At 48.8% G+C, this 14,998-nt stretch overlaps 1 protein-coding gene across 6 annotated transcripts in view; it reads right to left on the bottom strand.

Moving 5' to 3' along the window:
- Positions 1 to 941: 941 nt before the first annotated feature.
- The window catches only part of DGKG (diacylglycerol kinase gamma), a 206,064-nt gene continuing 192,007 nt past the window's right edge, over positions 942 to 14,998 (bottom strand). For 4 of the 6 annotated variants that reach the window (XM_048863172.2, XM_048863174.2, XM_048863173.2 and 1 more), the window contains one exon: positions 942 to 12,640. In XM_048863172.2, the coding sequence (XP_048719129.2) occupies positions 12,542 to 12,640 (99 nt within the window). In that variant the 3' untranslated portion in view covers positions 942 to 12,541. The remainder of the gene's footprint in view (positions 12,641 to 14,998) is intronic. The other 2 variants (XR_007358332.2, XR_012669917.1) reach the window with 2 other exon arrangements.

Below are 14,998 nucleotides of genomic sequence, written 5' to 3' on the forward strand. Positions count from 1 at the left end.
CTCCTGGCCACAAGCAGCTGGTTACTGCCCCTTCTCGCTTCCCAGCAAGTTAAACCTCCTCACGCATCAGCTGTGTGGAAGAAAATCACTTGTTATGATGAAGCAAGGTGATGAAGTACTTTTCTGCTGGGTAGCTTGGGAGTCAGCCTGACTCCCATTGTTTCAATGGATGTCGTAGCCCCAGTTCTGCGGCCAGGGATGGCATCCCAACACGGAAGCCGTGACCCTGCGAGCCTGGCGCTAACCGTGGAGGATCGGAGTAGGAACAGCTTCAGCTCCATGAGGGGCAGAGCTGGTTTTGGCCCCATGGCGACTCGCGGCTCTGAAGTGGGTGAGCTGCCACTAGCAAGGGCAGTCGCGGCTTCTGTTTGCAGACAAGTGAGTTTTGCGTCCTTTCCCCGGCAAAGTGCTCTGGGCTTCTAGGCTGAGACATTGCCCACTGGCTGGGGCTGAAAGGACAAAGGGACCAAGCTCTGTGCCTGCAGCGGGCAGCTGGGGAGAATTATTGGTATCAGAAATGCTCAGTCTTGCAAGGGCTGAATGGGAAAAAGCTCCAAGGGGCTAAAGAGCCAACTCACCATTCCCAGCTTCATTCTCTTCCTTTTCACCCTTTTTCTTCCTTTTTGACTGTGTCAAAGAGAACATGGAAGGTGCCTATTTTTCAGCTTCTCTGTAGCTGTCTCCAGGGTGCCACGGCATAAGAGTTACTGGAGATGGGGCTCAGACCTGGCCACCATGCCAGGTGGTCAAGGCAGCTTCAGCGCAGAAACACCGGCCCCACTTTTGCTAGCAGAGAGGGCGCTGATGGGTTTGGAAAGGGAGAAAGCAGACATCTGGCTGCTCTCGGTGACTCACCCGCCGACATGTCAGCCTCCAGAGTGATGCTCGGGGAAGTCCACAGGCAATAATGTAAACGCAACCTGACACATTCCAGGCCCAGCCACGGCTTCATAGTCGTTTTATTTGCTGTAAAACCACATAAATCAGGATTCACAGATAAACATGTGCTACATTACAATTCCATGCAGGGCGCCACACTGACACACATGTGGGAGGACGGGGGCTGGGCGGGGAGGGAAAAGGGGGCTCAAGAGATTGCAGGGAAGTGGGGAACAGGGGCCGTGCAGTAGCCACACTACACAGTTGGGGGGCTATGTGTTCTGTTTACACACTTGGTTGACAGCATCAAGAGCCCCTAAAAGCAGTGCTAGTTTGCTGCTAGTGGAATTCAATTCAGTCCTGGAGCCTGTGGAGTCAGGACAATGGGCGGGTTTATGCACAAAAGGAAATCCGAGGGTTCAGTCATCTCAAGGGCTGGCTTTTTGGCTGTTGCAAGGGGCAACTTGCATGGCGCGGTTACTCCCCCAGCAGGTGACTCCCATGGGGACAGAGGAGCCCCTACTACAAGACCAAGGGATGCCCTGTGAGGCCATCCCACCCAGCATGGGTGACTGGTCAGTGCTGGGCAGGGTACAATGCCTGTTCACCACCTCACCAGAAACTGCTGGGCCACACCCCAGGGCACTGGGGAGCAGCCTTGCTAAGCAGAGTGCAGCCTTTCTTGTGCCATAACCTTCTGCAATGCACTCAGAGCACTGAAGTGGGAAAGCAAAGTGTCTTCAAATACCGTTGGGCTGGCAGAAATATCTGTGGCCCTGACGGAGGCTTACTGGGCGTGCCATGCAAAAGCTGGCTTTGGAGGTTGGCATGCCATGCTGCAGCACTGTGGGTGTCATAGGCAGCTGGCCAGGGCATGCAGCAGGTTTTGTAACACCTTGGCAACCTGGCCAACAGTCACTCCCTGGGCACTGCCCTGACCTAACCAGGACATAGTCAAAAGGGGCTTATACCTCCTCATGCAGTGACTCGGGAGGCAGCAGAAAGGGCTGGCTTTACTAGCCAGCCTGTTTTCCATGGGAAATCCCTGAAGCCCAAATGGATGGGAGAGGAGCCAGGACGCAGAGAGGCGAGCAGTGGGCAGGGAAGCATAGCCAGGTGGGAAGTGGATGCATATTGGGGGAGAAGAGAAAGAGAAGGGAATTTCCCATGAGCCTCCAGCCCAATGCACTGAGGCCGTGTCCGGGAGCCTGCCCTGTATGCCAGCAAAGAGACTGGTATGTGAGTGTGCGGTGGCATATGCACTATCCCTCTTCCTCGCCAGCTCCCCAGAGCCCCCAGGGAGTGCGTAACTACAGGAGCTTTCCAATGGCAGCAGAGCGGCCTTGGTGAGCCCCGCACTATTGGTTCTCTCCGGAAGTGCATAGAGGCAAAGGCAACTCAGAAGCTGGGCTCAGTCTGGACACCTTTCCTGGGCTGGACGCTCTCTCAGGCCTGCTTTCCAGACACCCCAAAAGCAGGCACTAGCTCTGCTCTCTTGCTGCTCTCCTCCTCCCCAGAATTTCCCTTCTAGCTCCCCAGCTTCTCAGCTGGTATAAGCGGATGAGCCACCACTTATGCCAATGGAACTGCAGCTATTTATATCGGCTGTGAACTCACCCCCCTGCAGCACTGTGCCCACGATGCACCTGCAATCTGCCTTGCGGCGTCTACAAAACAGGCCGAGACACCCAGGCACTAAGAAATGGGGGCACTTTTCCCTACTGGGCCCTCCTCTCCAGATAGCCTGCGAGGCTCCGTGTTTACTGGGTCACGGTGGCACTCTGGAGCGCATGGGATCAGTTCACAAAGATGTTTTGTCTTCCTGCCGGCTCTCGGACGCAGCCTGGGATCTGAGCGATCGAGCTGGGCTCCTGAATCATCACTAGCCATCAAAATTCTGCAGCTGGCACTGGGTTACTGCATGAGCCAAAAGTTTCCAGCTTGCTCTCCCGGAGCTGTGCTGGGAGAACTGGAGTAAAAACTCATTTTTTCCAGGCATAGGAGCAGATCAGAATCTGAATTTGTACAGGAAGCAGGTCTGTTGAATAAAAAGGTGCTATTTTTATATAGGCACTTTTCTGACCATAGTCACACTGTACAACGATAATTCGCAGGAAAGGGTGCCAGATCTGCTTGTATAAATCCCAGTGATCTCGTGGTTTTTCACCATATGTATTAAACAGAGAAGGCCTTTCCCCCTGCCAATAGCATTTACAGTTAGTGTGTTCTTTTTTTTAACATTTCCAGAGGAGCAAGTAGGGGTCTGAGAAATGATACCATCTGGAACGGGATTTGGAGAACAAATATTGTTCATGTTTTGTGGTAATTAACATTTTTATTTCAGCGTCAGTACAATATGTTTTCACCTGCCGCCAATTTACAAATATCGTTGTTTCAATCAAAGGGAAATGTATTTACACACTGCCTAGCAGAGCACACAGATGCAACGGAGCAAAGATGGGCTGATCAGCGTTCTCCTCTGCTCACAAAGCCTTTTGCCTGCATGTTTGGAAAATCTGATGCGATTTTCCACTTGCTCGGAGAGTTGCTTAGCAAAAATCCCCTGTATCAAGTTGCATTAGATATTTACAGTGTTTTTCCATGAACACTTTCCTATTAATCTGTGCATGCAATTGCATCTTAGCAAATGCTTAAACCGCATTATTTAAAAGGGTCTCGCCATATTCAGAGCTGCACGCTCTGGAATGTGTGTTATGGACCAGATTCTCCCAACCAGCCCAACTGCACTTGGAGTCAAGAATGGGGCAAATACAGTTGTAAGCCCTGGAGAATCCTTAGATGGCTGGATTGTCCTAGGGCTCTGGAGAATTGGTTAGAATTAAAAGGGGCTGGCCTAATGGGAATGACGTTCAGTGGGAACTGGGTTCCTTGGGCCCCTCTGGATATCTCAGCCTAGGTCTCCAGCTTCTTCTTCCTGACTATTTAATTCAGCCTCCTCCTCCCAATGGTCCAAGTTTTCCCCAGAAGAGCTGACTCAGCCTTTCACATGAAGTGTACGATCAACCACCAGAGCTATAGCCAAGCCTCCTTCCTTTCCTCTCTTTAAAAGAAATGACACCCCGCTTTGCTTGAACCTGTAGCTACCACCCCTTTCCTGGCTGTGGCTGGCGTAAGTTTTGTGTATCATAAACTGCAGTGCGTTGGGACCAAGTAAGTGCCCTGAGATCCCAAGCCACAGTTGTTTAGCAACATGCTTAACTTTAAGTATGTGCTAATTCCCACTGATGTTCAGTGAGACCACGTCTATGGTGCAGTAAAAAACCCACATCCCAGTCAGCTAATTTGAGCTTGGTGGCCAGTGTAGATGTTCAGTCTCAGAGCCCTGAGAGACTGAGTCAGCTGCGGCTGTGCCGGGGGTCTTTTATTGCAGCACAGACAAGACCCTGAGAGACCATTTCCACGTTAGGTAAAACAACCATGTATGGATGTTGCCTTGATTCTAGCTAGAGGTGGTTGAGACTTTTTGGACAAAATTTTTCCATTGAAAAATACTGATTCACTGAAATCCAGAACAGTTCACAAAACTGGCTCGGATTTTGATGGTTCTCCCAACTCGGGGGGGGAGGGGGGGAGAGGGGGAGTTGTCAAATTGAAATATTTCAACAAATGAACAATTCAATTTTTTTTCCGATTGGAAATGACTTTTTCTAAATTTAAGCTAATTTGCCCAAAAGGTTTAAAAGAAAAAGGAAAAAAAGGTCAAAATTGAAATGAAATATTTCTAAATTTTCAAACAGAATGTTTTGAGTGACCTGAACTGCCAGTTTTCCAATTCAGAAATAGATTCAAGATTTTGACTTTTCATCCTCATACAAGATGCGGAGGGGGATTCAAACTCTCAAAAATATTTGGGGACAGGAAAGTTGGTTCCTGCCCCGCTCTGGTTATATTACAAAAGCTCTCTGCACCATGGATCAATCTGATCTTCTGAGAGACTACTTTATTCCTAGTATGCACTGCTCTGTGGCTCTTGTCTCTGGTTCATCCGCCAGGCTGTTCACAGGTCCAAGCAGGCAGAATAGTCTCAAACTTTGTTCTGGGGAGAATGGGCTGGACCCAGCCCTCTCTCTCTCAGCTCACCATGGGGGCAGGATGAGGAAGAAGTTTTCCCTGATTTATGATACAGTCCCTGTGGCTCAGCAGAAATTACAGACAGAAAGATCACCCTAAACAACTCCTCTCTCTCCTTGCGGTTCACCTGTCATGTTAGGTGAGTGTTGCATGCCCCCTTCATTCTCCATCGTGACCAAGGCACAGGGATACAGATTTAGTTCTCTTATCCTGAATTAACCCTTCCAGCTCCTTTCAGTATTGTGGGGTCCTTCTTGGCATTCTCTCCATTTTGCTGTGTAGACAGGTGCCCAGTAGCATTTTAAGAAACGCCTCACTATGGTGCACCACATAGAGGTGGCCTGCTCCCTTTCCATGCTCTGGTGCGACGCCTGCTCTCGTGGCATGCCGATTGCAAAATGGACTAGGTTCATCCCTGGTGTCACTCCACCCAGGTGATCAAAATTACACCAGGGATGAAACTAGCCCTTTTATAATCTTCCCCCCCTCTGCCCCCATCTATAATTTGAAGACCTTTCCCCACACAACATTACCCTTGCAGTAGGCTGCTTTGGACAGAGCTCTGGCTAAGAATCCCACACTCACTGAATTGACTTTTCCTTCTTGTTTCATTCCATGCCCACATGTCCAACCATCTAGGGACCTTTGGATCATTTCTCTAGCCTCTCTGGGGTTTACAACACCACTCCTTTCAGTAAACCTAAACAGCTGACCCACAGAAAGTCTCCCCCAAACTCGATACATAGCCATTAGTACGAGCTGCTGTTCGGAGCCCTCAGGCAGTTTCAGGCCTGGAACACTGCTCAGATCCAAACCAATCCGAATGAACTATTTCAATTCGGATTCCAAGGAATGCTGGCTCAGATGCTTTACTAATACCCAAGTACCCAGTGTATTCTCAGAGTCGCTACTGTTGCAGTGCCATGTTCCAAAGAAAAGCAGTTGAGTTTCTTTTGCCTGGCTTATGCCCTGGAGCTGGTGTTTAGGGATCTTTTTGTTTGGATTCTCCCAGATTTCTCCTCTTTAATCCTCTCATCCCTGCCTGCTGTTGAATAGCCATAGGGAAAGGTCTACGGTCTGCCTGTGGCAGCAGAGATGAGGATCGTGGTGGGAGTGATGGAGTGTCTAGGGGCAGGAGGGCTAGCGTGTGGTGCCAGGGGATTGAAAGGCCTGTGAATGGTGAGAGGATGAGCAGGCTGTGGGCTAGCAGCCCACATGTAGTGGAGGAGAGTGGCAGGCTGGATGGCAGGAGACAGCTGAAGGAAAGCAGGACATCATGGAAAGAAAGGCGAATAGAAGAGTTCTCTCAAGCAGGGCAGATGTTTGGGGTGAGGGCAAGGAGGCTCTGGCAGATGGGGCTGAATGCCAGAGTTCAGTGAGGGAGCACGGATCATTCCATTCTTGGAGTCACTAGTGTGGGGCGTGGATTGAGAGCTTATTATTTGCTCTATTATTTTAGTAAGGCTTGAAGTTAGCTGTATTTCTAGATGGGAATTGCCCTGTTTCTGAAGGCCTGATACCTCAGTTGTTTTTCTTCCATATTCTGTGGTACCTCCTTGGTTCTTTATGACACTTTTCTGCTCTATATAGGCTTTTATATTGTATTCATCGCTGGAGTATCTGAGCGCCTTCCAGGAGTGAGACTTGACTACGAAGCTGTCACATGGTGTTTGCTCTCACATCTTCTCCCCCGAAGGAGAAGCGTGTGGCAGGTGTATGTGTGTGTGTTAAATTATACCTGCTGCTCTGTTCTTTGGCCTATTAGAAAAACAACGCCAAAAAAATGTGGCTTGCACTTGGAGCAGAAAGTGGTGAGATTTGGATGGTCCTTTGTTCATTCCACAGTCTCAGACCGGCCCTGAGAAAGGTCTATCTTCCACCCAGATGAGCTTGATCTACACTAAAAGGTCAGGTTGACTCAACTATGTCTGTCAGGGGTGTGAAAAATGCCAACCTAACGCCTGGCGTAGACAGCGGTAGGCCGATGGAAGAATCCTTCCCTTGACCGAGCTACCACCTCTCAGAGAGATGGACCAGCGGCAGCACTGGGAGAACCTCTCCGTTGGTGTATGTAGCATCTGCCCTACAGCATTTCCAGTGGTGACAAGCCCTTATTCTTGCTGTTGAGAGCTCCATTGTGCCATAGGAGTGCCATATGCATGGCTTTTGTCCCAGAACTTTAAATGGTCTTCACTCAGTAATTCATTAGCTAATTCCTTTAGCATCCTTGGAAAAGCATCACCAGCCATGCTTATCCGTCCATCCATTTCCCATGTATTCTCTTACCTGTTCGTAGCCTGCTCAGCGATAGGCTCCTCCTTACTTTAATCATCCCTGCCTCTTCCAGCGACACTTGTGGACCCAAGAGTGGTTTTTGGTTTTTCCCATTTGGTCTCTCTTGCTCCTTCTCTCCCCATTACCACATAGTGTCTTGCTGGTGTTGTAAATGCCATGCACTGCCCCCTGCATTACTCACTCACAGCAGCGCTGCTGTGAGAACCATGCCAGCTGTTTCACCCCCTAGATTGTTCTCCCACGAGATGACTTTTCCAGTGCGTGGAGCGTATAAGCCCACGAATACATTAACGGGACTTTGCTTACTGTTAATCAGCTTGAGGGGGAGACCAGCTTTATCTTCCATCTTAGTGCTTGGGGGAGAAGAATATGCCACATCATTGGAAACCTTCCACGTCACTCTGTCTGCTTGGACTCCATCTGCATGACTGGAGCCTGGCTAATGCATTGGACTGGTTTCTGGCAACAATTTGCATGGTGAGTCCCAGACCCTTTCTACAAAATCAATGATCAGCTGGTCTCCAGGTATCAGTCCTAGATCTCTGTGTAGGTCAGCAAGTTGCCAGGTCTCTTTCTAGACAGCTAATGCTATGCTTCAATATTTTCCACTTACACTGTCTGCAAACTGAAACACTAATTTATCCATCTACGTTATGCCATCACTGTAGTATCAGAGTACCTAGGAGAAGGGTGAACAGCCCTCATTGAGCGTTGACTCTGAAACCTAATGATGACCAACAGCTATCTGCACTGCTAATTCTCCCCTTCCTGCTGTCACACTGCTAAAAGTGGTGGAGCTGCTGTCTCCAGACTGAGTTCCGTGCCCTGTGGCCAGGAAAAAATGACATGGGGAGAGAAATGAACTACCATTAGGCTTTCCCACCTGCTTCTCCCTGAAGTGTTGCCCTTCGGTTGCTAGGGGCTACTTTGATCTCTGCTGAGCAGTGGCTAGATGCCCATCCTGCCCCGGGTCCTTGCTCGGTGCAGCAAAATGGGTAGCCACATGGGGAAGCAGAGCAAGCGAGGACCAGGCATGGTGCTGATCATGGTAGGGAGCAGAAGATCAGCTGCTGCAGCCACACTCCTAGGCTTGGGGATGAGGAGAAGAGATCAGGGCAGGGGAAGAAGGAAGAGGATTCCTTGGGGCCCCCTGATGCCTGGAAGAGGACCAGAAAACAATTCCAGCCTAGCTTCCTGCTGTTCTAAACATTTGGTTATTCCTCTCTCCCCTGGACTCTCTCGGGAACTCCCATCTACGTGCTCCTGGTCACAGCCCAGTGAAGTCTGCCCAGCCACATATGCATTAGTTCTTCGTATGTTAGCATGACTCTCAATGCTCCATCAGCTCGCTGTAGAGCTTCCAGACACAGCACTTGGTGCCCATAGCCATGCTCTGCTCTAGAGTCCTCCTCACAGCTCCGTCCCCTTCAATGTCACATCCTCAATCTCCGCCTTCTTGGATAGTTTGGGGATAGCTCAGTGAACACTCCCTGTCTCAGCCTGGTCAAGTGCTTCCATTCAGACTGACCTGTTTCTGTGTGGATCAGTGTCCTGGAGGGCTGTCAAGGGCCTGCAGGTGCTGAGAGGGCTTCGGGCTACATCCTGTGCATTGGATCCATGCCCTTCGTGGGTGGAGAAGGCCAGTGGGAAGTGCCCAGTCCTGTGCTAAGAGAGGTTGTCAATGCCTCCCTGCAGGGGGCAGGATGCCAGCCTCGGGCCTGTGCTCAAGAAGTCACTGCTTGGCACTGACAATCTAGTTCATTTTTGTCCAGGGTCTGATCTTCCTTTTATGGTCAAAGTCCCCTGGACAAGCCTGTAGAGTGACACCCTCACAGCACCTAGACCCCCTCAGGTCTCTGTGGCCCATGAGAAGCTGGTTACCAGCTTTGGTCTGGTACAGAGACTGAGCTAGCTGCATTGGTTGACAATTTCCACCCAGCAATAGATGAAGATCAAGTCATCTGGGCTGGCACCGTTAGTTTCACCAGCTGCATTTCTCACAGTTGGACTTGAGGTGTTGTTGGCACGCCTGCAGGTGTTGCTCTTGTAGGGAGATGACCATGGCAAATTGTTCTCCTTCCTAAAAGCACTTTCAGGGGCAGCTGTGCAGGGCTTCTGCTTGGTGTGGAAAAAGTCACATCCCAAGAGATGATGCATGTCCAGCCACAGGCACACGGTGTCCTACATGCAAGAAATATGGACATTTTGCAGCTGTTTGCTGCACCAAAGCAGTCAAGGAGTTGACTCGTATGACAGACCATCAAGGGGCATTGTTTCTGGGAATCTATCCCTTGTAATAAGAAAAGGAGGACTTGTGGCACCTTAGAGACTAACCAATTTATTTGAGCATGAGCTTTCGTGAGCTACAGCTCACTTTATCGGATGCCTTGTAATGACACAGAACCTGCCTGGAGAGTGAAACTGAATATTCATGGCAAGACTATTAACTTTAAAATTGACTCAGGAGCTGATGTTATAGTCACCTCAGAAGAAACTTACAATCACCTTCAACCCCTTCCAGAGCTGAAGTCACCTGACACAGCTCTGACTAGCCCTGGAGGTATTCTGAATTGCATGGGCCAGTTCACCACAGAAACAACTTATAAAGACAAAAGCTTTGCATTCAGAGTGTAACAGCCTTCTCAGCCACAGCATGGCAACCATGATGGGCCTAGTGGGAAAGTTTGAAGAATTCAGAAGATTTGATGATGTTGGACTTTTGAAAGGAGATACATTTAAGTAATTCTGAATGAAATATGATTTTGATCATATTACTAGCAGCCCAAGTTTTCCACAAGTGAATGGAGAGGCTGAGAGAGCTGTACAGACAGCCAAGAAAATCCTATAGCAGGAAGATCCATTCCTTGCTCTTCTGAGTTACAGATCAACACCAACGACAGCTACTGGATGGAGTCCAGCACAACTCCTGATGGGAGGACAACTCAGAACTACTGCTGCAATGTTGAAAAAGAATCTATCTGCAAAGTGGACAGACATGCAGAGAGTAGCCAAATCAGATACAAAGTCTATAAGAGCTTTTACAACAGAAATCACTCAGAGAACTGTCGGGTCTAGAACCTGGTGACTGTGTTCATGTCAAATTGGATGAAGGAATGGGATGGACAACTGCAGCTGACATGAAGAAAAAATTCAGTGCCCAGATCATATGTGATCAAGACCGAGAGTAGAGAGTTCAACAGAAATCGTCAACACCTCCAGTTTGTTCCTCCAAAAGAACAATCAACAAAGCAATCTCTACAGATGGCAGGTGCAGAACAAGAAGACGACTTAAGGATTCCAAACCAACCACAGCCAGCAACTACTGGACAGCCAGATGACCAAGGTGTTATGCATTTGGGTGATGCAATTAGAAAATCAGTATGATTCAGAGACACTTAACAGAGTGGTCCATACAGAACTTCCAAGACAGCAGGATAGCGTAAATATTGTAAACGGGAGGAATATAGAACTTAAAGGGGGAGATGTAATGGATGTATTATACTGTTCAGCCACTGGTGGCATGGTGTGTAAAACATCTTATTGAAATGAACCTCAGCCATACCTGGGAGCGCATTAAAGGATCCTATGATGAACACAGCTGGTGTGTATAAGCAAGCGCTGTCACCAGTCTAAAGCTGGCACAGAAGATCTTGACACAGCACTCTGCCTAACTGCCAACCCATCAAGTTGGTGGGTTTGATATTCAGGACATAGATTCAATGGGAACTAGGATGAGACCATCACACTTATGTGACCTAAGCCAAATCTGAATGCAGGTCCCCTAGGCAGGAAAGCATAGTAGCAAATAGCTTGTGTATTACAATCACATTTGAAGCCCTGTTGCTTTTGTCTCCCTTCACTGTATACTCTTTACCTTTCTTCCCCCCACCCTGCTTGCACTGTTGTGCTTTAGAAAGCAAATAACTCTCTGCAGTGCTCCTACTGGGTTGACTTTGATTTCATCCCCAGACCAGCGCCTCTTTCAAAGCCATTCACAAGACTGCCACAAATTGTGATGACTCAGCATAAGCCCTTTGCTGCATTAGTGAAGGCTGAGTGCCACATCACATCCAAAATTCAACTCAGGCCATTTGTCAGTGGGCTAAAGCAACCCTATTAAGAGTAATACTCTCCTGTAAGGAGAGTTTGGGCCTCTCTCTTAACTGGAACGGCCAGGGAAAATTGGGACGTTTCATTCCTATCAAACTTTCTTTTTAAAGGAAAAGAATCTTTTCAATAAATAGATAAATAAAAAAACACACAGGTGGGGTCCAAAATTGGATTCAGGATTCCATGGAGGCTGGCAGCCAGGCAAGGCCCATGTTTGACCAGTTATACATTCCAAGTGTCCTCTCCTCTTGTTTACCCTGAGTTTGTTTCGGGCATCCAAGGAACGGGCTCTCCTTGTGTGGCCTCCCCCGTCCCTTCTGGCTCCCTCTCTCCGAACATAGGTGGGTTTGAAACTGAATGACAAACTTGCTTCTGTTTAAACCCGCCCCCGCTCCCTCCCAAAAAAAGCTGGTGGTGGGAGCGCTTTGAAACAATGAATTAGAACCGTTTGAGAAAAGGCACCATCTCCCCTCTCCTCAGTGTTGCTGAAGCTAAGACGACAAATAATTGTTAGAATGTGGAGGATTTAGTGACCCCAGGGACAGGGCAATGAAACAACCACTATCCTCGGACAGAATTAAACAATAAATAAGTGTCACTCAGCTTCTTGCCAGGTCCCTGTTTCACTGGCAACTTTGGGGGACAGGTGGGGAGTTAAGTGTTTAAATAAAAAAGAAAGAAACCAACTCTCATTTGCAGTGTTGGGCCAGATATTATACTCCATCCATTCCAGGCCATCTGTGCTGGTCTATTTTCAGAGGATAACAAATTTTCTCAACAGAGTCTAAGGCTTCACCAGGGACAAAACCCTTCCCTGGCGGAGAGAGTTTGTTTTCACTCCTGCAATTGAGACGTTCTAGGAAAAATCTCTCTTTTTTTTTTTTTTCCAAACCATCCAGGTGGTGCCTGCCAGTAGTGTGTGTGTGTGTGTGTGTGTGCACGCACGTGTGTGTACAAACTCAAACCACACCTCATTTCACATGGAACCATTGGCTGCTCTTTTCCACTTGCTGTTCAAACCACTGCCCGGGGTCTGCTGTTTCCAAAGCAGAGCGAGAAGTCAGGAAATCTGAAGAGATGAATGGTCCTTTTCCACAGGCCTTCCTTGCAGCAGTTGCCAGCGGGATGCAGCGTTGTCACCTCTGGACTTGATTTCTTTGTTTGTTTAATCTTGAGTTCGGTTTCTTCTCTTCAGGAAGAAGAAGCTGCTCTTCTGGGGAGCGCCCAGCAACATTGGCACTTGGCTTTTGTGGGTAATTTTTATCTAAAAATCAATACATTAAAAAAAAAAATCAATAAGGTTCACCTTAAAGAAGGGTTAGTGGGGCTACTCCCCTCAGAAAGAGACTCTGGTCCCTGAGAACATGATAGCATCCATCTTGGCCAGCATGCTAGGGATGGAACCAGGGACCTCCACTGCTGCAAGGAGGAGCCTTTACAGCTTGAGCTAAGGAGCCAGGCTCAGCTCATTTCTGGATTGGACACCTAACCCACGCTGACCAGAGGGCAACAGTAGCACCAGGAGCCAATCAGCTCCTGGCTTCCTAAGACTCAAACTCTTGTAATTCACTTGACATTTTATCAGGGACAGAAAGCCTGGATGAGGTGCATGGGTTTGCATTCCTCTCTCCAACACACAGCTCTGTCCATTCATCTCTGTCCTGGTCCACATCATTCTTAAGAACATAAGAATGGCCATACTGGGTCAGACCAAAGGTCCATATAGCCCAGTATCCTGTCTTCCGAGAGTGGTCAATGCCAGGTGCCCCAGAGGGAATGAACAGAACAGGTAATCATCAAGTGATCCACCCCCGTCACCCATTCCCAGCTTCTGGCAAACAGAGACTAGGACACCATCCCTGCCCATTCTGGCTAATACCCATTGATGGACCTATCTTCCATGAACTTATTTAGTTCTTTTTTGAATCCTGTTATAGTCTTGGCCTTCACACAACATCCTCTGGCAAGTAGTTCCACAGGTTGACTGTGTGTTGTGTGAAAAAATACTTCCTTTTGTTTGTTTTAAACCTGCTGCCTATTCATTTCATTTTGGTGATCCCTAGTTCGTGTGTTATGAGAAGGAGTAAATAACGCTTCCTTGCTATTCTAGTCTCCTCAGCAAAGACTGCCAGTCATGACAAATGGCAGTGGGCTTTTGTGATGTCAACAATGATGTCTAGGATGGATCCACCAAACACACTTCCACGGATGGGCCAAGTTACATTAGAAGCCTAAGCGCTAGAAGGCTAGTGCCCCACCCAGCAGCGCCTCCCTTTGCACCAAAACTCTTCCTGATCTGGCTCCTCTAGAATACAGGCATCACTTTACTCTTAAACAAAGTGGCTGGTTTTCAATGCCACAGGTGGAGATGCAATTGGCAGCTCTTCCAACGCCAGCCACAGCAAGACTTTGCCAGCGTTCTCTACTGCACAGCAGCGTAAAAGACTGAAACCGGACCTATGTGAGAGTAAAACCGTACCCCTGGCCTTTAACCCCACTATCACATGGCTCTTGAAGGGGAACCTGTGGTTCCTGACACAGGCTTTTGAGGAAAAAGTGGAATTGCTATGGGTGAAGCTGCTGGCATAGGGGCCACAGCACGATGGAACAGCCTTGACTAGACCAGGGAGGGGTTACCTGGATGGGGGTGAATGGCTCACAGGATTCTGTTTAGCAGCATTTCCACAGCAGGATCAAGTCAGCTGAGTCCAAAACCTGAGTATTGAGTAGCTTGATAATGGGGAGCATTGTGAAAAGCACCAAAGAGATTTAGGAGCCCAGGTCCCATTTTCAGCAGTGACTTAGGCATCTAAGCCCAGATCCGCCAAAGTATTTTGATCACTGAAACCAATGGGGTTTATGCACCTAGGTACCTTGGAGGATCTGGGTCTGAGGAGCTCAGGTCTCATCCACAGTCAGTGGGAATTAGACTCCTCAGTCATTTGGGTGCTTTTAGAAATTCCATCCAATATCCCTGCAGTTTAAATATGTTTTTTTTTTCTTTAAAATATGCCATGCTGGTCTAGATGTAATAATTGAATAGCAGACGTGAGAGTTAAATGCAATTCTCCCTCCAGCCAGTGGTTGGCAGCATCCCTTTAAAGAGCCTGCTCTTCATGGGTCAGGGATATGGGACTTGGTAGATTAAGGGCTTCCTAGCTTTGTGAGTGCATGTGTGGGATGTGTCTCTTTGTGAGCTGCCAGCAGGAACCAATGCCACGGAGCAAAGGTGTGGGGTCGTTCTGGATCATACTGGGATCCTGGGCCAGAGCACTCTGGAGCCTCCGGGCCGGGACACCCACTCTCCCCGGAGAGCCGGTCCCCAGCAAGGCGCTTTAATAATCTCCATCCTCTCGAGCGCAATCACTGCAGTGAGTCTAACGTGCGGCAGTGACAAAAATAGCAGGTTGCCAGGGCTCTGAGGCCGCCCACCAGGAAACTCAAAAGCACCACTTTAGGCGCAGAGGCATTGTGTTCTCACACGGGGGGGTGGGGGCAGGGGAGAGGAGAGCTGGTGCCATGGCCCCGTTCAGGCACAGCAGGCCAGGTCATGTGTGTTCACTGTGCGGTCACATTCAGCCCTTGCAGTGGGGTCGGTGTCCTGGGATGATCCACCGCAAGG

Source organism: Caretta caretta, chromosome 9 (genome assembly GCF_965140235.1).
Source record: "Caretta caretta isolate rCarCar2 chromosome 9, rCarCar1.hap1, whole genome shotgun sequence".
NCBI classification, from domain to species: domain Eukaryota; kingdom Metazoa; phylum Chordata; order Testudines; family Cheloniidae; genus Caretta; species Caretta caretta.